Below are 22,077 nucleotides of genomic sequence, written 5' to 3'. Positions count from 1 at the left end.
CCCCGCGCACTCCCGGGTCTCCCGGTCTCAGTCTATGCCAGGTGAGCACACTGCGATTCCGGAGTTCCGTGAGAAGCCTGGTGGCGCGCGCACCCGGTTCAGGGTCTCAGTCTGCTGTTCCGCGGGTGCCAACCGCGAGTCTGCCCGCTCCCCTGTGCAGGTGGCCTGCCAGCCGCCAGCTGCCCCGCGCACGCTCCGGGAGCTCCCGGTCTCAGTCTGGATCCCGTGAGCACACCGGGATTCCGGTGTTCCGCGAGAAGCCTGGTGGCGCGTGTTCACGGCTCACTGGTCTCAGTCCGCTCTCTCGCGGGTGCCATCCATGAGTCCGCCCGCTCCCCCGTGCAGGTGGCTGCTGCTTCCCGGCACCCAAACGCGGTGGCTCCCTCCCCCTTCCGTTTATCTTCTGATATCTGTGCGCAGTTTTATGGCTCCCCTCTTCGTACCTCAATACTCAGCGCTGGAGATGTTCATTTGTAGAGATCCAGATGTATCTTCCTGCGTCTCAGGCTGATTCCATGGTTATTTAGGCTGGTCTGGTACCTATCCAGCTCGACTCAGGGGACCGGCTGAAAAAGGGGTCCCCTACTCCTCCGCCATCTTAACTCCCTCCAAAGCAGTCTTTAAAAAGAAAAAACGGGAGGTATCACTATTCCAGGTTTCGAGTTATACTACAAAGTTATAGTATGGCATTGGCACAAAAATAGACACATAGATCAATAGAATAGAATAGAGTGCCTGGAAATAAACACCACAATCATATGGTCAATTAATTTGACAATGCAGGAAAGAAGATGCAAAGGGGAAAAGACAGTCTCTTCAACAAATGGTATTGGAAACACTGGACAGCTACATGCAAAAGAATGAAATTGGGTCACTTTCTTATACCATAAACAAAAATAAACTCAAAATGGATTAAGGACCTGAATATGAGACCTGAGATCATAAAAATCCTAAAAGAGAATACAGGCAGTACTTTTTCTGACGTTGGCCATCGCAACATTTTTCTAGATATGCCTGCTGATGCAGGGGATACAAAAGCAAAAATAAACTATTGAGATTATATCAAAATAAAAACCTGGACAGCAAAGGAAACCATGAACAATACTGAAAGCCTACTGAATAGGAGAAGATATTTGCAAACGACTTATCTGATAAAGGGTTAGTATCCAAAATATATAAAGAACTGAACAGCTCAACACAGAAAAAACAATCCAATTAAAAAGTGAGCAGAAAACATGAACAGATGTTTCCCCAAGAAGATATACAGATGACCAGTGGACACATGAAAAAAATGCTCAACATCACTCATCATCAGGGAAATGGAAATCAGAACCACAATGAGGTATCACCTCACACCTGCCAGAATGTCTGAAATCAAAAACAAAAGTGTTGGTTAGATGTGGAGAAAAAGGAACCTTGTGCACTGTTGGGGGGAATGCAAACTGGTGCAGCCACTGTGGAAACCAGTATGGAAGTTCCTCAAAAAACTAAAAATAGAATTACTATATGATCCAGTAATTCCATTACTGAGTAATTACTCAAATAATATGAAAAACAATAATTCAAAAAGGTATATGCACCCCTATGTTTATAGCTGCATTATTTACAATAATTATTTACAATAACTAAGTTATGGAAGCAGCCCGTGTCCATCAATAGATGAATTGATAAAGAAGATATCTATATCTATATCTATCTATCTATCTATAAAGGAATATTATTCAGCCATAAAAAGAATGAAGTCTTGTCATTTGCAATAACATGGGTGGACCTAGAGAATATAATGCTAAGCAAAATAACTCAGAGAAAGACAAATACCATATGTTGAATTTAAGAAACAATGAATGGGTGGGGGAGGGAAAGAGACAAACCAAGAAACAGGCTCTTAAGTATAGAGAACAAACTGATGGTTACCAGAGGGAAGGTGGGTGGGGTAATGGGTAAAATAGGTGAAGGGGATTAAGAGTACACTTATCATGATGAGCACTGGGTAATGTATAGAATTGTTGAATCACTGTATTGTACACCTGAAACTAATATAACAATATATGTTAACTATACTGGATTTAAAATTTAAATTGCATATATTTGAGCTTGCATATAGTGTTGGCTTTGTGGAATGGAATAGCTGTAAATATATGCAAAGTTAATGTTTATCTCATTAATTTCCAGGCATGCTGTAAAACTTATTTGGCTTCTATTATATACTTTAGGAAGTAGGAGAAGCCATGTAAACTTCCATTTTCTTTGGGTGGGAAAGAAAGTAGTGCTCCTGAAGACAGGAAGGATTTATGGTGGCATCAGAAAGAGCCTAAATATTTTGAGGTTTGTCCCTTACAGATTATTTTCACCACCTAGAGTTGCAAGTTTTTTCCACTTCCTTTCTTACTGTTGGGACGCTTAGGAAATTACATGTTTGGAGATTCAAAATCCACTGGATAGCTTAAAAACCAAACAAACAAATAAAACAACTCTGCTACAATTTTTGTCAGCATTTTACTATTGTGCAATGATCAGTCTTGACCAGTGGGTGGCGCCATCCTACAGAAGAATGTCATGCTTCTGAGTATAGTATGGAAACTTCACATATTTTTAACCCATAAATTTGAAATTATTCATTCCCTGAGAATCGGACGGGATTCTTGGCGCCTGGGTGGGTCAGTTGGTTAGGCGTCCACTCTTGAGCTCAGATCAGGTCTTGATCTCAGGGTCATGAATGAGTTTAAGCCCCATTGGGCTCCATGCTGGTCTGGAAGCCTACTTTAAAAAAAGAGAGAGAGAGAGAGAGGTTTCTTTCTTAAGTCATTCATGTTTGCTAAGAGAATTTCTTAAAGGATAAACCATGGCATGGTTAAGGAATCAACTCCTTCTCTATTTACCACATTAAGAATATGAGCAGTTTCGTCTTAAATTTTAATCTTAAAAATGTTTTGCTTGTTATTTCTTAGAATAATCTTTATTGGAATTCTTTCAAACAAACTCTGTTTGAGAATGTTATATATCAGTTTTGTGGTCAGCTCACTTCAGAAATCTGTACACAGTACATGTAGATGTACATTGTTTTAGGGGGCAGATATGGTATATGTTTATGGTTTTCTTTCTTTTTTATTATAGGAGAATTCCAGACTCCTTCAAGAGCGTGGTGTGGCCTATGTTAATGCTGATTCTTCTATAGAAGGTAAATGATGTTGGTCTCATAAGAAAAGATGTGATCTTGGTAGTAGCAGCCACTTAGTTCATAAATGATGCTCCAGTAAGGAGGGCAAATATAGTAATGTGGTTAGGGACTCTGCTGCTGGTGGTTCCAGCTGTGCCCTTGCCTCACAGCAGCTGTGAGCCCAAGATACTAATTTGGGAGAACAACCCTTTCTGATTTGCTTCATCTGGCAAATTACCTTGTCCGTGCTAGGGATCATAAATACCTGTTAAATGGATAAATAAATCATAGAACTAAAGATTTCTAGTTAAGTGAATAAGTAAATCACAGAACTAAAGATTTCTATGGTTTTAGAATGGAATAGCAAAAAAAGTATAATTTAAATGTAATCCTAGTTTTATCATATCACGCATATAGATTTTGGAAAAAAATACTGATGTCCAAGTATTTTTTTTATTAATTTTTTTCCCAATTCACCAAATAGTTATTGAGCACTTCTCTATGTAATGTATTTTCCAGTATTTCAAAGGAATCAGAGGTTAGTAAAGAACAGTCTTGCACTCGGGACTTTGTTCCTCAGTACAAATGATAAATTAGTCCAGGATTTTAATATATGCAGGTACTATGAAAAGGCCATAAGGATGCCTGGGTGACTCAGTCGGTTAAATGTCTGCCTTCGGCTCAGTGTCTGCCTTTGGCTCAGGTCTCTCTCTCTCTCTCTCTCTCGAATAAGTGAAATCTTTTAAAAAATCATATTACTATATTTTTTTAAAAGGCTATAATCAGACTGATCTGGAAGTTCAGAGGAGAGAATAGTAGTAAGTTCGGGAAAGGCTTGAGAAATGACATTTGAGACTGGCCTTTAAGAACAGATTTGCTTTTGATAAGCAGAGATTTGAACAAAAGGGCATCGTCAGATCTATTTCCAAGATCAAGCAGTCCATTGCCACTACCCTCCACACCCACTCATCTTTCTGTTTTTGACCACATGCACCTTCCCGGCCAGTGCAGCTGCTGTTTCCAGTACTCAGATGACTGTTCAACACACTCTACCTGTTTAATTCTTATCATTACAGCCTCCCCTGAACTGTTGCTTTTTCAAGGAAGCCCTGTCTTTAGCACTCATCGCTGCCATGGCTAAACTACTATTTGCTTTACAAACTACTTCTGTTACTAGGCTGTATTCTTCAGCCAGGAGCAGACAGGATCTTGATAACTCGTGGCTTCCTTGCTAAAGAAACATGTGTTGTACAGGTGCAGCAAATGAATGACTCAATGAATGCAGGGTGGTCTTTTAGAATTTTCCCTTTAGTGTAGGAGTAAACTTTCATATCAGCAGTAATTGAGACAGTGCATTTTGCTGGAGGCAAGTTAACATGTACATTTCTTCTTCATCCACCTGTCTGAGTTACATCGTCCCAGAAGGTACTCATGCACTGCATGTCAGCCATGCTGCCTTCCTCCTCTGATGTTCCTGGTGAAGAGCCTGGCCTTTCTCGGGGCACTGCCACTTCTTAGTTGTGTGACCTCAGGTTGTGACTCACTTTCAGTGTCTCAGTTTTCTCACCTCAAATAGAGTTACCGGGCTGCCTGGGTGACTCGGTTAAGTGTCTGCCTTCAACTCAGGTCATAATCCTGGGGTCCTGGTATCAAGTCCCACATTGGGCTCCCTGCTCAGTGGGAAGTCTGCTTCTCCCTCTCCCTCTCCCCCTGCTTGTTCTTTCTCTCTCTCTCTTGCTCACTCTCTCTCAAATAAATAAATAAATAAATAAATAAATAAATAAATAAAATCTTTTTAAAAAAAGAAGAAAAACACTTAAAAAAATAGAGTTACCATAGCACGTATCTCCAAGGCTCTTGTCAGGCCATAGCAGTTAATATTTGCAAAACTCCCAGACCTGTCCCTCTCACAGAATGAAAGTTCAAAAATATTAGCTTTGGAACTATTACCTTACTTTGAAACACATAATCGGATGAAACACCTTTGGTATACAGAATAAGTTCTTACATGTATCTTTCAAAAGTAGAATAATGTTGTCTTTATTGCTAGTTTTGTTTGTAAGATTTGATTTTTAATGCTTTTAAATCATTGGAATTTGCTGATGATGTCACTCACTGCCTAAAATGCTGCATTGTCTCCCCATCATTTTCAGGATCAAGAGCACATGACACCATGTTACTCAATGCCTAGGCCATTTTTCTTACTTTGTTTTATATTTAAAATTTTGTTAAATATTTGTTTTTAAAATAACACAGTAAGTGATACATTGGCTTTCTCATGGTAAAATGCAAAATTTATAAATAAAGCAAAAATAGTATCACTCTCAAACTCAGCCCTCTCTCCAAAGGTGCTACTGTCCTCAATTTGGGATGTTTCTGTCACACTGACATTCATCTATAGAATTTAGCTCCACAAACCATCAGTGGTGTTGAAGGTGCTGTCTTAAATGCTTTACATGTAAACATTTATTTAATCCAATAATCCTGTAAGGTAGGTACTTCGTCTCCCTTGTATAGAAGAGGAAACCACCAATTCAGAGAGATTAAGTAATTTTCTAAGGTCATACAGCTAGTAAAGGATTGAGCTGAGACAAATCTAGCTAGTCAACTTCATCCTTTAAACCACTATATTGTGTTGCTCCTCACTACCTTATACAGGTTTTCATTACATATTACATATTACATGTTACATGTTACATGTTACATGGTTCTGCATCTTCTCCTTTTCCATTCAACAGAATTTATGGAAAACTTTCCATGTCAGTATATATAGATCTATCACTTGAAAACAAAAACTTCTACAGTGATTTTGACAGAGCAGTTTATGTCTTAACTCTCCAGTGGATGGTCACAGATTGCTTCAATTTGTTGCAGTAAATATCTTGTTTATTTGCCTGCCTTGCCTTTTTCTATACAAGCAGAGAGTGGAGGGCTACATGGCTTGGTCATGATATATGTGCATTACGTGGTAATACATACTGCCAGACTACTTCTCTGACTCTCTGGTTTGCACTCCAGTAGCTCTTTATCACCTTTTAAAATGGCAGTGGCTAAAACTTGTACATACTTATTCTTCCAGTTGAATTTTAGAACCGGCCTTTCAAGTTCCATGAACAATTCTGCTGGGGTGTCTACTTATTGTTAAAGCCTCAACTTTTGCTGTTCCCAGACATGAAACTGAAGCTTTGAAATAAGAGTTGCTGGCCATTCTCTGAGTACATCATGTACTTTTATATTTCTGGGCATTTGTATAGACTATTCCTTGATGAAGTTGTCTTAACTTCCCCTTCCCCAGGCCACCATCCTGCTTTAGCCTCCCCTCCCTGTGCTCCCACAATTTCTTGAAGGCACCTTTCCTGGCTAGTTCACATGATTCTCAAACTCATCAGACAGAATTCCTGAGGAATGGGAATGCCATCTCTGCTCTCTATTCAGAACTAACTGGAGAGCATCTGCCTTGTAAATGCATTTTTAAAAAGATTTAATTATTTTAATAGCGTGTGTGTGTGCACACATACATGTGGGTTGAGGGGCAGGGGGTGAGGGGCAGAGGGAGAGGGAGAGAGAGAATCTCAAGCAGACTCCAAGCCGAGCATGGAACCTAATGCAGGGCTGGATTCCAGGACCCTGAGACCATGATCTGAGCTGAAATCAAGTCAGATACTTAACTGACTGAGCCATCTAGGTGCCCCCATAAATTCATTTTTACAACAAATATTTATTGGGTAAATGCTAAAGGCCAGGACTGTGCTAAGCCCTGAGGATAGGGCAACAAATAAAAGAGAATACCTGCTCCCATGGAACTTCTAGTCTGGTGGGAGGATAGAAAATAAAAAGGCAAATATTTAACATGTTTGAGAGATAACTAATGAGAAAAATAAGCCAAGGTCAAAAGAGAAAGAGTGGCTAGGATAAAGGGAAGAGATGATGTCCTCTAGGTAGGGTGTTCAGAAGAAAACTCTCAAAAGACATGACATTAGACTAAGGGGGAGGTTTAAGTCATGCAGACATAATGCAGAGACCTGTTCCAGGCTGAGGGAACTGTATATGCAAAGCCCCTGAGTAGGAGTCAGCTTGGGCAGAGTGGGAGGTGAAGATTTGAAGTGGTGACAGGGGTTGTTTCGTGCCTGGAACTGAGGACTGTGGTGAGCGTGATGGCTTTTATTGAGCAATAAGTTGGAGAATTTTTACTGGATCTAGGTTTTAAAAGGATCCTTCTGGCTAAAGAGTTAAGATTCATCTTTGATTGAAAGAATAAAGTAAATGAAATAAAAAACCACCCTCTCTTTATCTTTAAGGAAACTATACTCTGAGAGTTGATTGCACTCCACTGATGTACAGCTTGGTATACAACCTAACAAAGGAGGTAAAAGTAATTATGTATAATTTTAGAAAGTTCAAGTTCTACAAATGATGTTTTCTTGAGGTACCATTATTATGTTAAGCAGCTGCATGGTTTTATAACTTTTTCTCTCATATAGCAAATATTCTGTCTAATAAACTCCAGAGAACATAACATCTAATAAACTCTTCACACATTACCCCATTTTTCCCAACTACCCTGAAGCAGCTTTGGGGTGGCATTGTGTCCACCATCCCCATTTGAAATCGAGAAAATGGAGATTAAAAAGCATTAACCCCCATATGCACCCCAATGTTCATAGCAGCATTGTCTACAATAGCTAAATTGTGGAAGGAGCTGAGATGCTCTTCAACAGATGACTGGATTAAGAAGATGTGGTCCATATATACAATGGAATATTACTCAGCTATCAGAAAGAACGATTTCTCAACATTTGCTGCAACATGGACGGCACTGGAGGAGATAATGCTAAGTGAAATAAGTCAAGCAGAGAGAGACAATTATCATAAGATTTCTCTCATCTATGGAAAATAAGAACTAGGAAGATCGGTAGGGGAAGAAAGGGATAAAGAAAGGGGGGCAATTAGAAGGGGGGATGAAGCATGAGAGACTATGGACTCTGAGAAACAAACTGAGGGCTTCAGAGGGGAGGAGGGTGGGGGAATGGGATAGGCTGGTGATGGGTAGTAAGGAGGGCACGTATTGCATGGTGCACTGGGTGTTATATGCAACTAATGAATCATGGAACTTTACATCAAAAACCAGGGATGTACTGTATGGTGACTAACATAATATAATAAAAATATTATTATAATAAAAAAATAAAAATAAAAATAAAAAATAAAAAGCATTAACCCCCATAATCACACAACTCATGCAGTAGCTGAACTGGGACTTGGTCTTGTGATTTAACTCCTTAATTTTAAAACTGATTTATGCTCCTTCCTGTAATGATATCAATTAGCCCAGGACACAGAGAGAGTTAAAGTTTCTAAATGATTGAGAAGGAGTATGTGTAAAAACACCAAGCACTGATTCCAGGGTCAAATCAGTTTGGGGCAGAGGCTAGGTAAGACCATGTACCCCCCTTCCTGACTTCCAGCCTAGAGCTGCACTCCACTGAGCCCCCCTTGAGCTGGGCTGACAGCTGAGGTCCTCTTAATTCTTTTTTTTTTAATTTTATTTTTTAAAAAATTTTATTTATTTATTTGAGAGAGAAAGAGAAGGAAAGAGCATGTGGGGGTGGGGGTGCAGAGGGAGAGGAACAAGCAGATTCCATACTGAGTGCAGAGCCCCATGTAGGGCTCCATCCCATGACCCTGAAATCATGACCTGAGCTGAAATCAGGACTCAGGCACGTAATTGACTGAGCCACCCAGTTGACCCCATAATCTAAATTTTATTTTTTATTTATAATTTTTTAATTTTTAAAATTATATTATGTTAGTCACCATAGAGTACATTCCTAGTTTTTGATGTAAAGTTCCATGATTCATTAATTGCGTATAACACCCAGTGCACCATGCAATACGTGCCTTCCTTACTACCCATCACCAGCCTATCCCATTCCCCCACCCCCCTCCCCTCTGAAGCCCTCAGTTTGTTTCCCAGAGTCCATAGTCTCTCATGGTTCATTCCCCCTTCTGTTTACCCCCCTTTCTTCTCCCCTTTCTTCTCCTACTGATATTCCTACTTCTTATGTTCCATAAATGAGTGAAACCATATGATAATTGTCTTTCTCTGCTTGACTTATTTCGCTTAGCATTATCTCCTCCAGTCCCATCAATGTGGCAGCGAATGTTGAGAAATCATTCTTTTTGAGGGCTGAGTAATATTCCATTGTATATATAGACCACATCTTTGAATCCAGTCATCTGTTGAAGGGCATCTCGGTTCCTTCCATGATTTAGCTATTGTGGACAATGCTGCTATGAACATTGGGGTACATAAGGCCCTTCTCTTCCCTACATCTGTATCTTTGGGGTAAATCCCCAGTAGTGCAATGAATGGCTGGATCATAGGGAGCTCAATTTTTAACTTTTTAAGGGACCTCCACACTATTTTCCAGAGTGGCTGTACCAATTTGCATTCCAACCAACAATGTAAGAGGGATCCCATCTCTCCACATCCTCTCCAACAATTGTTGTTTCATCCCTTGTCAATTTTTGCCATTCTAACTGGTGTAAGGTGTTATCCCATTGTGGTTTTGATTTGAATTTCCCTGATGGCTAATGATTTTGAACATTTTTTTGTGTGTCTGTTAGTCGTTTGTATTGACTTCATTGGAAAAGTGTCTATTCATATCTTCTGCCCATTTTATGATTTGTTTATTTATTTCTTGTGTATTGAGTTTCAGAAGTTCTTTGTAGATCTTGGATACCAGGCCTTTATCTGTAGAGCCTTGCAAATATCTTCTCCCATTCCGTGGGCCACCTCTTAGTTTTTTTGACTGTTTCCTAGGCTGTGCAGAAGCTTTTTATTTTGATGAACTCCCACAAGTACACTTTTTCTTTTGTTTCTCTTGCCTTCGAAGATGTGTAATGAAAAAAGTTCCTGTAGCCGATGTCACAGAGGTTGTTGCCCATGTTCTCCTCTATGATTTTGATGGATTTCTGTCTCACATCGAGGTCTTTCATCCATTTGTTGTTTATCTTTGTGTATGGTGTGAGAGAGTGGTCAATTTTCATTCTCTTGCATGTAGCTGTCCAATGTTCCAGCACCATTTATTGAAGAGACTGCCTTTTTTCCACTGGATGTTTTTTCTTGTTTAGTCAAAGATTAGTTGCCCAAAGAGCCGAGGGTCGATTTCTGGTTTCTCTATTCTGTTCTATTGGTCTATGTATCTGTTTTTGTGCCAGTATCATGCTGTCTTTGTGATCACAGCTTTGTAGTATAGCTTGAAATCTGGCATTGTGATGCCCCCAGCTTTGTTTTCCCTTTTCAACAATTCCTTGGCGATTCAGGGCCTTTTCTGGTTCCACACAAATTTAAGGGCTGTTTGTTCCAGTTCCTTGAAAAATGTCATTGGTATTTTGATCGGGATGGCATTGAAAATGTAGATTGCTCTGGGTAGCATGGTCATTTTAACTATGTTAATTCTTCCAATCCCTGAGCATGGATTATTTTTCCATCTTTTTGTGTCTTCTTCAATGTCTTCCAAGAGTGATTTATAGTTTCTAGAATATAGATCTTTTACCTTTCTGGTTAAGTTAATTCTGAGATAACGTATAATTTCTGGTGCTATTGTAAATGGAATGGATTCCCTAATTTCTCTTTCTTCAGGCTCATTGTTCATGTATAGAAATGCAACTGATTTCTGGCATTGATTTTCTATCCCGCCACATTACTGAATTGTTCTATACCTTCTAGTAGTTTGGGGGTGGATTCTATTGGGTTTTCCATATAGAGTATCATGTCATCTGCGAAGTGAGACAGTTTGACTTCTTCTTTGCTGATTTGGATACCTTTTATCCGTTTTTGTTGTCTGATTGCTGTTGCAAGGACTTCTAGTACTATGTTGAATAATAATGGCAAGAGTGGACATCCTTGTCGTGTTCCTGATCTTAAGGTAAAGGCTTCCAGCTTTTCCCCATTGAGAATGATATTTGCTGTAGGCTTTTCATAGATGGTTTTTATGAAATTAAGGAATGTGCCCTCTATCCCTACACTCTGAAGTGCTTTAATCAGGAAAGGATACTGTACTTTGTCAAATGCTTTTTCTGCATCAATTGAGAGGATCACATGGTTCTTGACTCTTTTCTTGTTGATATGATGTATGACACTGATAGATTTGCGAATGTTGAACCACCCTTGCATCCCAGGGATGAATCCCACTTGGACATGATGGATAATCCTTTTAATGTACTGTTGGATTCTATTATCCAGGGTCTTGTTGAGGATTTTGGCGTCCATATTCATTAGGGAAATCAGTCTGTAATTGTCCTTTTTTGTTGGGGTCTTTGCCTGGTTTGGGGAATAAGGTAATATTCATCTCATAGAATGAGTTTGGTAGCTTTCCTTATGTTTCTATTTTTTGAAATAGCTTTAGGAGAATAGGTATTATTTCTTCTTTGAATGTTTGGTAAAATCCCCAGGAAAACCGTCCAGGCCTGGGGTTTTGTTTTTTGAAAGGTTGTTTATCACTGACTCAATCTATTCCTAATTAATTGGCCTGTTTAAAAAATCAATTTCTTCCTGTTTCAGTCTTGGTAGTTTATAGGTTTCCAGGAAGGCCTCCATCTCATCCAGATTGCTTAATTTATTGGCATAAAGCTGTTGGTAAAAGCTTCTAATAATCCTTCCAATTTCATTGGTGTTGTTTGTGACCTCTCCTTTTTCATTCATAATTTTATTAATTTGGGTCCTTTCTCTCTTCTTTTGGATAAGTCTTGCCAGTGGTCTGTCAATTTTATTAATTCTCTCAAAGAACCAGCTTCTAGTTCTGTTGATCTGCTCTACTGTACTCCTGGTTTCTAATTCATTGATTTCTGCTCTAATCTTGTTCAACTGCTTCTTCGTGCATGGGTTAGGCCTGTCCCTCTTTTGCTGTTTTAGCTACTTGAGGTGAGAATATAAAAACTGCATTTTAGATTTTTCTGTTCTTTTGAGTGAGGCTTGGATGGCTATGTATTTCCTCCTAGGACTGCCTTTGCAGTATCCCATAGGTTTTGGACCATTGTGTTTTCATTCTCATTGGTCTCCATAAATTGTTGAAATTGATTTTTGATTTCCTGGTTCATCAAATCATTCCTGACTGGGAAGGTTCTTAGTCTCCAAAGTTTGAGTTTCTTCCAAATTTTTCTTTCTGGTTGAGTTCCAGTTTCAGAGCATTGTGGTCTGAATATCCAGGGAATAATTTCCGTCCTTTGGTATCAGTCGAGACCTGTTTTGTGACCCAGAACATGGTCTATTCTTGAGAATAATCCATGGGCATTAGAATAGAATGAGTGTTCTTTGGTTCTGATGTGTAGTGTTCTATATATATCTATGAGGTCCAGCTTGTCGATTATGGCATTCAAAGCTCTTGTTTCTTTGCTGATTTCTTGCTTTGGTGATCTGTCTATTGCTGATAGTGGAGTGTTGAGGTCCCCTACTATTAGCGTATTTTTATCTATATGTCTCTTTATTCTGGTTAAGAGTTGGCTTGTGTATCTTGCTGTTCCCCTGTTGGGGGCATATATATTTATAATTGTCATATCCACTTTTTGGATACATCCTTTAAGAATAATATAGTGCCCTTCTATGTCTCTAACTATGGTCTTTAGTTTAAAATCCAATCTGTCTGATGTGAGAATTGCTACCCCAGTTCTCTTTTTAGGTCCATTTGCGTGAAAGATGGATTTCCATCCCTTTACTTTCAGTCTGAATGTATCTTTAGGTTCAAAATGAGTCTCTTGTAGACAGCAAATGGATGGGTCATGTCTTTTTATCCCACCTGCAACCCTGTGGCACTTTATGGGAGCATTTAGGCCATTTACATTGAGAGTGATTATTGAGAGATAGAATTTTAACTATGCCATGTTGCCAGTAAAGTCTTTGTTTCTATAGATTGTGACTTTCTGTTCTGTATCACTCTTGGGGTCTTTTTACTTTTATAGAACCCCCCGTAATATCTCCTGTAGTGCTGGTTTCGTGGTTACAAAATTGGTCAATGACTGGCGATTCTGGAAGGTCTTTATTTCTCCATCAATTCTGAATGACAGCCTTGCTGGATAAAGGATCCTTGGCTGCATGTTTTTCTCTGAAAGAGCTGTAAAAATGCCCCCCTTCTCTCATTCCAGGTCTGTGTAGACAGGTCTGACGTAATTCTGAAACCCTTGCGTTGGTAAGTGAGAGATTTCTTTGCCCTGGCCGCTTTCAATACTGTATCTTTGGATGTAATATTTGCGAATATGCACTATGACGTGATGTGGTGTAGGTTTGCCGTGGTTGAGCTTGGGAGGGGCCCTCTCTGCCTGTTGGATATGAATGTTTGTTTCCCTCACTAGATTAGGGAAATTTTCAGCTATAATTTGTTCAAATATCTCTTCTAGACCTCTGTTTTTCTCCACCCCCTTGGGGATGCCAATGATTCTGACATTGGAACGTTTCATGGAGTCAGTAATCTCCTGTAACCTACATTCCTGTGTGTGGATTTTTTTGAGTCCCGATTCTATTCTAGCTTTCTCTTCTAGTAACCCATCCTTCAATTCGCTGATACGTACTTCTTCCTCATTCACCCTGGCCGTCAGAGCCTCTAGTTTTGACAGCATTTGGCTCAGAATTTTTAATTTCTGCCAGGTTCACTCTCATTTCTTCCCTTAGAGATTCTACATTCTCAGTAACATTTTCGTTAATACTTTTTTCAAGTCTACACATCATCTTGACCATTGTTACTCTGAACTCCATTTCTGATAATTTGGTTATCTCCATATCCATTAGTTCTGTGGCATAGGCCACAGACTCATTGTCTTGTCTTTGCTGGGGGGGACTTCTCCTTCTCGTCATTTTGATGAGGAGAGGTTGGGGCATTGTTCAGAGCCCAAATTATTGACCGGGACCCAGGCCATGTGGCCTTGTTTTATAGGGATCTTAGGGATGTGGGCTTCTTGATATTTCAGCCTGCCTTCTGGGGGAGGGGCCTGCCACGCTGATACTCAGGCAACCCTTTTTGGGTAGAGTCTCCATGTCCCCTGCGAGGAGTGATGGGGATGGGCACACTGTGAGCCGGTATTTCCAGGCTTTTGTTCTCTGGCGGCTTTCCCTGGTGGTTTGATGTGCCTCTTCTGAGAATCAGAGCAGCAGTGGCTTAATCTCAGCCTCTGTCTCATAACAGAGGGATCACGGACCGTTCTCCACTGATATTCTGGCCACTTTAACTCTGATTCTGTTGGTGCTGCTCAATCCTGCAGCATCCCGGGATGTGCGCCCCATACCCGGTGTCCCAGCCCTCACTTCCAGAGCTGGCGTGTCTCTGTCCCTTGTGTTTCTCACACTGCCAGTCGCCAGTCGCCAGCTGCCAGCCGCCAGCCATCCCCACGTGCTCCTGGAGCTCCCGGTCTCATTCTTGTTCCAGTGAGTGCATGGGAGCTGCAGTTTTCAGACTGGTCTTGCACCCGTTTCCTGGTTCACGGTCTCAGTCTGCTCCCTCACGGGTGCCGGTCCGTGAGTCCTCCCGCTCCCCTGTGCAGTTGGCTCCTGCTTCCTGGTGCCCAAATGTGGCGGCTCCCTCCGCCTTCCCTTTATCTTCTGATATCTGTGTGAGGTTTCATGGCTCCCCGCTTCATACCTCACTACTCAGCTCTGGAGATGTTCATTTGTAGAGATCCAGACGTATCTTCCTGCGTCTCATGCTGATTCCATGGATGTTCAGGCTGGTCTGGTACCTATCCAAGTCGACTCAGGGGACTGGCTGAAAAAGGGGTCCCCTACTCCTCTGCCATCTTAACTCCCCTCCTCAGATTGGATTTTTTTGAGCCAAGTTTCTGTTTTAGCTTTCTCTTCTACCATCCCATCTTCCAATTCACTAATTCGTTCTTCTGCCTCATTTATCCTGGCCGTCAGAGTGTCTAGGTTTGACTGCATTTGATTCATAGCATTTTTAATTTCTGCCAGATTCACTCTCATTTCCACCCTTAGAGATTCTATATTCTTATTAATATTTTCATTAATATTTTTTCAAGTCTACACATCATCTTGACCATTGTTACTCTGATCTCCATTTCTGATAATTTGGTTATATCCATTTCCACCAGTTCTGTGGCTCAGGCCACAGGTTCATTATCTTTTCTTTGCTTGGGGGGGATTTCTCCTTCTTGTCATTCTGATGAGGAGAGTTTGCAGGGTTGCCCAGAGCCCAAATTATTCACCAGGATCCAGGCAGTGTGCACTTGTTTTATAGGGACCTTAGGGATGTGGGCTTCTTGATTTTTCAGCCTGCCTTCTGGGGAGGGGCCTGCCATGCTGATATTCAGGCAACCCTGTTTGGATGGAGTCTCCCTGTCCCCTGCAAGGGGGGATGGGAATGGGCACAATATGAGCTGGTATTTCCAGGCTTTTGTTCTCTGGCAGCTTTCCCTGGCAGTTTTCTGTGACTCTTCTGAGAGTCAGAGCAGCAGTGGCTGTATCCTAGCCTCTGTCTCAGAACATAGAGATCTCAGTCTGCTCTCCACTGAGCTCTCCTGGCCTCTTTGACTCTCTTTGTTTTGGTGCTGCTAAAAACCCTGCAGCCAGCATCCCAGCCCTCCTTCCAGGGCCGGCATGTCTCTATTCTTTGTGTTTCTAACACTGCCAGCTGCCAGCCGCCCCCACACACGCTCCCGAGCTCCCTGTTTCAGTGTCGTTCGCGCACACTCTGGAGCACAGGTTTTCAGTTTGGACGCACCCATGTTCCCAGGTTCAAGGTCTCAGTCTGTTCTCTTGCCAGTGCCCGTCTGTGAGTCCGGCCGCTCCCCAGTGCAGGTGGCTACCGCTTCCTGGCACCCAAGTGCAGAGGCTCCCTCCCCCTTCCATTTCTCTTCTGTTATCTGTGCGCGGATTCACGGCTCCCCACTTCGTACCTCAATACTCAGTGCTGGAGATGTTCACTTGTAGAGATCCAGATGTATCTTCCTGGGTCTCAGGCTGATTCCATGGGTGTTCAGGATGGTCTGATATATATCCAGCTCCATTCAGGGGACCAGCTGAAAAAGGGGACCCCCTACTCTTTCTCCATCTCTCATCCCTCCCTCCCCCTGACATCCTCTTTTAATTCTGACAGCAGCAGAAGATCCCAAACCTGCTGGAGAGATTGTGCCCGAATTCCTCTGGGACTGTCAGGCAACTCTTCACTTCCCTTGTCCTTATCCTCAGTCCACCAGGCCTAGGGTTCATCATAATGAAGTTGTTGCTTGGCAGATCTTTGTTTTACTGCTAATTACCTGATTTGAAGTGGAAAGGAAAAAAAGACTTGCCTGTTTAATAGAATTACCAGTTGAAGTATAATTACCAAAGAAGACACAACTATTCCCCTTCAGAAAAGGATTTTAAGTAAGACTTAAATGTTATTAACCTTTGGTTTCAAAAGCATGGAATGTAATCTTATAACTTAGCTTCTCCTCTAGGATTAGAAAAAAAATAATTTGAAAAAAATCTATTCATGTCATTACTCAAGAGCTGAATCATTTGTCTGCAGTTTTATCAATTTCCATGAAGTGTGTAAAAATTTAAGTATCTGCAACAGGGTGTTTCTGAGAATTTTCACCATTCATGTAATTTAAGGTAAGTGCTAAGGAAGCTCGGCAGTTATATTTGTTTACTGGCTGGTTTGGTGGCACCCGGGGACATTTGCAAAAACACTACTCTCTAGGTCAGATTTGAAATTTTGTGATGTTTGACTGTTTTGGAGTTTGTTTTATTATGTTTTATTTATTTGGGGAGAGTGATTCCTAGCATTTTACATTTGCAGGATAAACTGAGAATTTAGTTCTATATTTCTACACTGTTCTAAATGTGCATTTCTTAGAATAAATGGAACAGTGCTGTCCCTTATATCAAAATTTTGTGTCAATTTATAAACTTGAGTGAAATTCTTCTGTTCCTTATTTATTCATATTTTGTAAATTAAGATGTAAATAATATAATTTTTGTTAACCTAAGTTCTGACTCTCTTCTCATGCTTATGCAAATTTATGTGTGTTCCCATAGACCTTTGCACCTAGCACATTAAATTCCACATTTTTACTTGCAGTTCCTACTCATAGAGAGTATCTAATGTGTCTTATTAAGCTTCGTATCCCTGGCATTCACACAAAGTCTTAAATGACATAGGTACTCTATAAACTTTTAAAAATTGAATTTTTGGAAAATAGAACGTAGGGCTTTTATTAAGTATAAAATAAAAACATTGTATACATATAATGTATAGTGAATAACCTGTAAATAGTTGATGGAACATTAACTAAAGTTTAGTTTGTGAAATGTTTGAAGCATAACATCTAATTTCAGGAATAGTCTAGAACTCAATAATAGATCATGTTTTTTTCCTTGGTTTTCTCATCTGTAAAATCAGAAAATGTATTTAAAGTCCAATATTTAACACAATTACAATAAATACTCAATTAAATAAAATATTAATTCATTTGTTTTTAATATATATTATTTAATGATTTATGCAACCTCACTGGCAAGACGCAATATTAAAAGAAATACATTCTGTTAATCATCTTGCTTCCTTTCATTTTTTTTTATAAGAGGAGAGAAATGTGTTTTTGAGAACAGCCTCCATCAATTCAGAAAAAATAGACTAAAAAATCTTACAATATGACCATTCATTTACATACACTGGCTTGGTAATAATTTGGCCTTCTTTTCCATACACTGCATGTATTTTTTATGATTGTCACATTTAAATATAATAGCATGAACATTTTCCCCTATTGTCAGAAACTCATTATTGTAATTCTTAATTACAGCTTATGTGTAAATTGTATCACGTGCTTTGCTGAATATAGTTATTCATTCCCTGGTTAATGGACATTTAAATTTTAAAATATCTGATTTATAAGTATTTTCTTTTTTTCCCTTTTAATTTGTGTAGCTCCAAAGCCCTGATGAAGGGTTTGAAGGTAAATCTCTCTATGAGAGCTGGAATGGAAAAAGTCCTTCACAGGAGTTCAGTGGCATGCCCAGGTAAATAACCAAGACTCTCTACTAGATATAGTATGGGATTGGGTTGAATCAAAGTGTATTTTCTTTCAATGATAAAGAGAAGGCAACGCTTTGGTTCACGAATAAAATATTACTATGTGTCTTGAAGTTAAATCTATAGGCTATGGTTCTTTTTTGAGCAGACAATATATATGCATGGTCCATAAATCAAAAGTTATAGTGGTGGAAAGTAGTTCCCCTCTCACTTCTGTCCCCTTGTTACTCAATACATTTTCTTTTTTCTGAATATCATACAGTTAAAAAATATTTTGGTTACTGTAAAAAAAATACAGGCATCATTTCAATATTGGTTGGGTTAGAGGAATAAATATCTCAGAGACATAGATTGATTATAGATAAGATTATACCTATCTAGAGTATGAATAATTAAAAATTATTAAGATAGGATTTACATCTGAATTATCTAATCAAACTTGTGCTTCTTTTAACTTTATCATGAACAACAAATACAGATGATAAAATAAATTGAGGGCAAATATTTTACAACTTAATCTTTAAAAAAAGTAACTTATGTAATTGTGATTAAATGATTTATAGTAGGAAGTATATATTCAATTTTTGGCCCCTTTCATGTCACAGAGAGCTCCTAAAATCTTTAGAATGTTCTAAGTGATGAAAGAGACAGCATGTCTCTTGTTATGTTAGCAGGGTGACCTTTGGACCGCACGTAAGGATGGGGACTGATGGCCAGGAGAACCAACCATATACTTAGAGGGTTAGGACTTTCAGTCCCACCCCATGAGCAGAGGTTGAATCAATCTTCATTACATGCCTTTGTAATGAAGCCTCCATACAAACCCATGGAGACAGGATTCAGAGACCTTCCACGTTGGTGGATACATGGAATTTAAAGCAGAGTGGTGTGGCACCCCTGGGGAGGGCATGGATAGCTCTGTACCTTTTCCCACACCTTGCCCTCTGCACCTCCTCCATCTGGCTTCTCCCAAGTTATATCCTTTTATAGTAAACCAGTGATCTAGTAAGTAAAATGATTCTCTGGATTCTGGAAACAGCTCTAGCAAATTAGTTGAATGCAAGAAAGGGAACTTGGGAATCTCCAATCTGTAGCCTGTTGGTCAGAAACATAAATAAAAACCTGGGTTTGTTATCTTCTTTGTTGTTGGCTTCTGAAATCAGTGGAGGGACAGTTTTGTGGGACTGAGTCCTTCACCTGTGGAATCTGGTGCTACCTTCAGTCTCAGAATTGAGTTGAATTGGAGGACACCACCCAGCTGGTGTCCCAGAGCTTTGCTTGTCGTTGGTATGGGGAAACACCAAACATCCCCATCCACATGTTGGAATTGGGTCCAGGAACCCAAAAAAGCAATGGTCGTTACTACCCAAAACACTCTTATGGAAGTAGATATTTTGTGATCAGGACTGATATTCTTGTCAATCAGTTTTTGTTGTTGTTGCTTGTCTGACATGACTTTTATAAAGAAAAATTATATTTATAAGAACAAGAATGGAGTTTAATTAATCTTTAATTTATACTCACTGAAGAAACTACTCAGATAATCTCTTATTTTATCCCTAAAAGGATTAGTAAATTGGGATCTGGTAATGACTTTGAAGTGTTCTTCCAAAGACTTGGAATTGCTTCAGGCAGAGCACGGTACACTAAAAATTGGGTAAGTCTGTCAGTACGTTTTTCAAGATTACTTATGAATATATTTTATCTTAAACAAATAATTCTGAATTTAAAAGGGGGAGTGACATAAGCCCTAGAGAAATAGAGGAATTTGAAACAGAAGTAAAAGCCCTCAAAAAATATCCTCAGAATTCTGAACTCATCCCTCAGTGTGTTCCAGCCTTCAGGATTGCTGTTGAGAAATTTGGTGCTATTTGATCCCTGATCCCTTGGCTCTGATTTTTTCCTTTTATTGAAATATAATTGGCATTCAATATCTTATTAGTTTCAGGTGTGCATCATAGTGATTCAGGATTTTTATAGATTACAAAATGATCCCCACAATATCTAGTAACCATCTATTGATATGCAAAGTTATTACAATATTATTGACTATATTTCTAGTGCTGTACTTTACACCTCCAGGACTTAATTATTTTATCACTGAAAGTTTGTACCTCTTAACCCCCTTCACCTATTTTCCCTACCCTTTAACCCCTCCCCTCTCTGGTAAGCAACAGCAGTTTGTTTTTTGTATCTGTAGTCTGTTCTTGTTTTATGTGTTCATTTGTTTTTGTTTTTTTTAGATCCCACGTATAAGGAATTGTGTGGTATTCATCTTTCTCTGACTTATGTCACTTGGCAAGTTACTCTCTAGGTCCATCCATATTGCAAATGGCAAGATTTCATTCTTTCTTATGGCTGAGTAATATTCCTCTGTGTGTGTGCTTATACATATACATATATGCGTGTGTGTGTGTGTGTGTGTGTTCACCTATTAATGGACAATTAGGCTACTTCCATATCTTGGCTATTGTAAATAATGCAGTGAACATAGGAATGCTTGTATCTCTTTGAATTGATGTTTTCATTGTCTTCAGATAAATACCCAGCAGTGGAACTGCTGGATTGTATGGTAGTTCTATTTTTAAATTTTTGAGGAATCTCCTTACTGTTTTCCACAGCAGCTTCAGCAGTTTGCATTCCCACCAAGGGTGCATGAGGGTTCCTTTTCTCCACAACCTCCACAACACTTGTTATATTTTGCCTCTTTGATAATAGCCAATCTTCCAGGTGTGATGTGATATCTCATTGTGATTTTGATTTGCATTTCTCTGATGGTTAGTGATGTTGAACATTTTTTATGTACCTGTTGGCCATCTGTGTGTCTTCTTTGTAAAAATGTCTATTCAAATCATCTGCCCAGTTTTTTTTTTTACCTCTGCCCAGTTTTTAATCAGATTTTTTTGTATTTTTGATACAGAGTTGTGCAAGTTCTTTAACTATTTGGGAAAATAAATCCTTAATGAATGTATGATTATCTTGCTCAGTAGGTTGCCTTTTCCTTTTGTTGATGTTTTCTTTGCTGTGCAGAAGCTTTTTATTTTGATGTAGTCCCATGTGTATATTTTAGCTTTTGCTGCCCTTGCTGGAGGAGGCTGGTTCAAGAGAATATTGCTAAGGCCATGTCAAAGAGCTTAGTGCTCATGTTTTCTTCCAAGAGTTTTAATATTTCAGGTCTTCAGTTCAAGTCTTTCATCAATTTTGAATTTATTTTTTGTATATGGGGTAAGAAACTGGTCCAGTTTCATTCTTCTGCATGTAGCAGTCCAGTTTTCCCAGCACTATTTATTGAAGAGGCTGTCATTTCCCCACTGTGTCATTCTTGCTTCCTTTGTCATAGATTAAATGACCACATATGTATGGATTTATTTCTGGGCTCTGTATTCTATTTCATTCATTGATCTATGTATCTGTATCCATACCAGTACCATGTTTTTTTTAAAGGAAGGTTTTAGTATGTTCCATGTGGTCCTTGGTGTATGTCTGTGCCTTGGTTATGCCATTTTTCCTTACAGTGGGCTGGGTACAGAATGGGCCCTTTGGTCTGGAAACATGTCTTACAGTTGGAGGGAATGCTTTTCCCTTTGATCACTTCTTCCTATTTTGTCTTTTTTGAGCTATTTTTTAAAAGATTTTATTTATTTGTTAGAGAGAGAGAAAGAGCACAGCAGGGGGAGCTGCAGAGTGGAGGGAGAATTATTACTGTTATTAAAGTTTCCCTTCATTCCATGCAGTACATCCTTACTCTTGAGTGATTTTCTTTTAGTTTGTGTGTTTGGTCTGTACCTTTCAAGTCATAGGCTGTTTTCAAATGCTTGGTCATCTTTGGCAACCTGTCTTATTTAGGAATTAGTCCATAAAAAGCTGACCAAAGCCCTGTATGCAAGGGTGGCCCTT

The 22,077-nt window shown here is 39.5% G+C and overlaps 1 protein-coding gene across 1 annotated transcript in view; it reads left to right on the top strand.

The window, feature by feature from the left end:
• Positions 1–22,077, top strand: part of LOC125281621 (glutamate carboxypeptidase 2) — a 93,256-nt gene that overhangs the window by 51,433 nt on the left and 19,746 nt on the right. Inside the window, exons 12-15 of the mRNA XM_057316891.1 lie at positions 3,115–3,178; positions 7,456–7,523; positions 18,076–18,167; positions 19,747–19,837. Of these exons, the coding sequence (XP_057172874.1) occupies positions 3,115–3,178; positions 7,456–7,523; positions 18,076–18,167; positions 19,747–19,837 (315 nt within the window). The remainder of the gene's footprint in view (positions 1–3,114; positions 3,179–7,455; positions 7,524–18,075; positions 18,168–19,746; positions 19,838–22,077) is intronic.

This window comes from Ursus arctos, unplaced genomic scaffold (genome assembly GCF_023065955.2).
Source record: "Ursus arctos isolate Adak ecotype North America unplaced genomic scaffold, UrsArc2.0 scaffold_22, whole genome shotgun sequence".
In the NCBI taxonomy this organism is placed as follows: domain Eukaryota; kingdom Metazoa; phylum Chordata; class Mammalia; order Carnivora; family Ursidae; genus Ursus; species Ursus arctos.
Note: the sequence above shows the minus strand (reverse complement) of the source record. Positions and strands in the feature narration are given on the sequence as shown.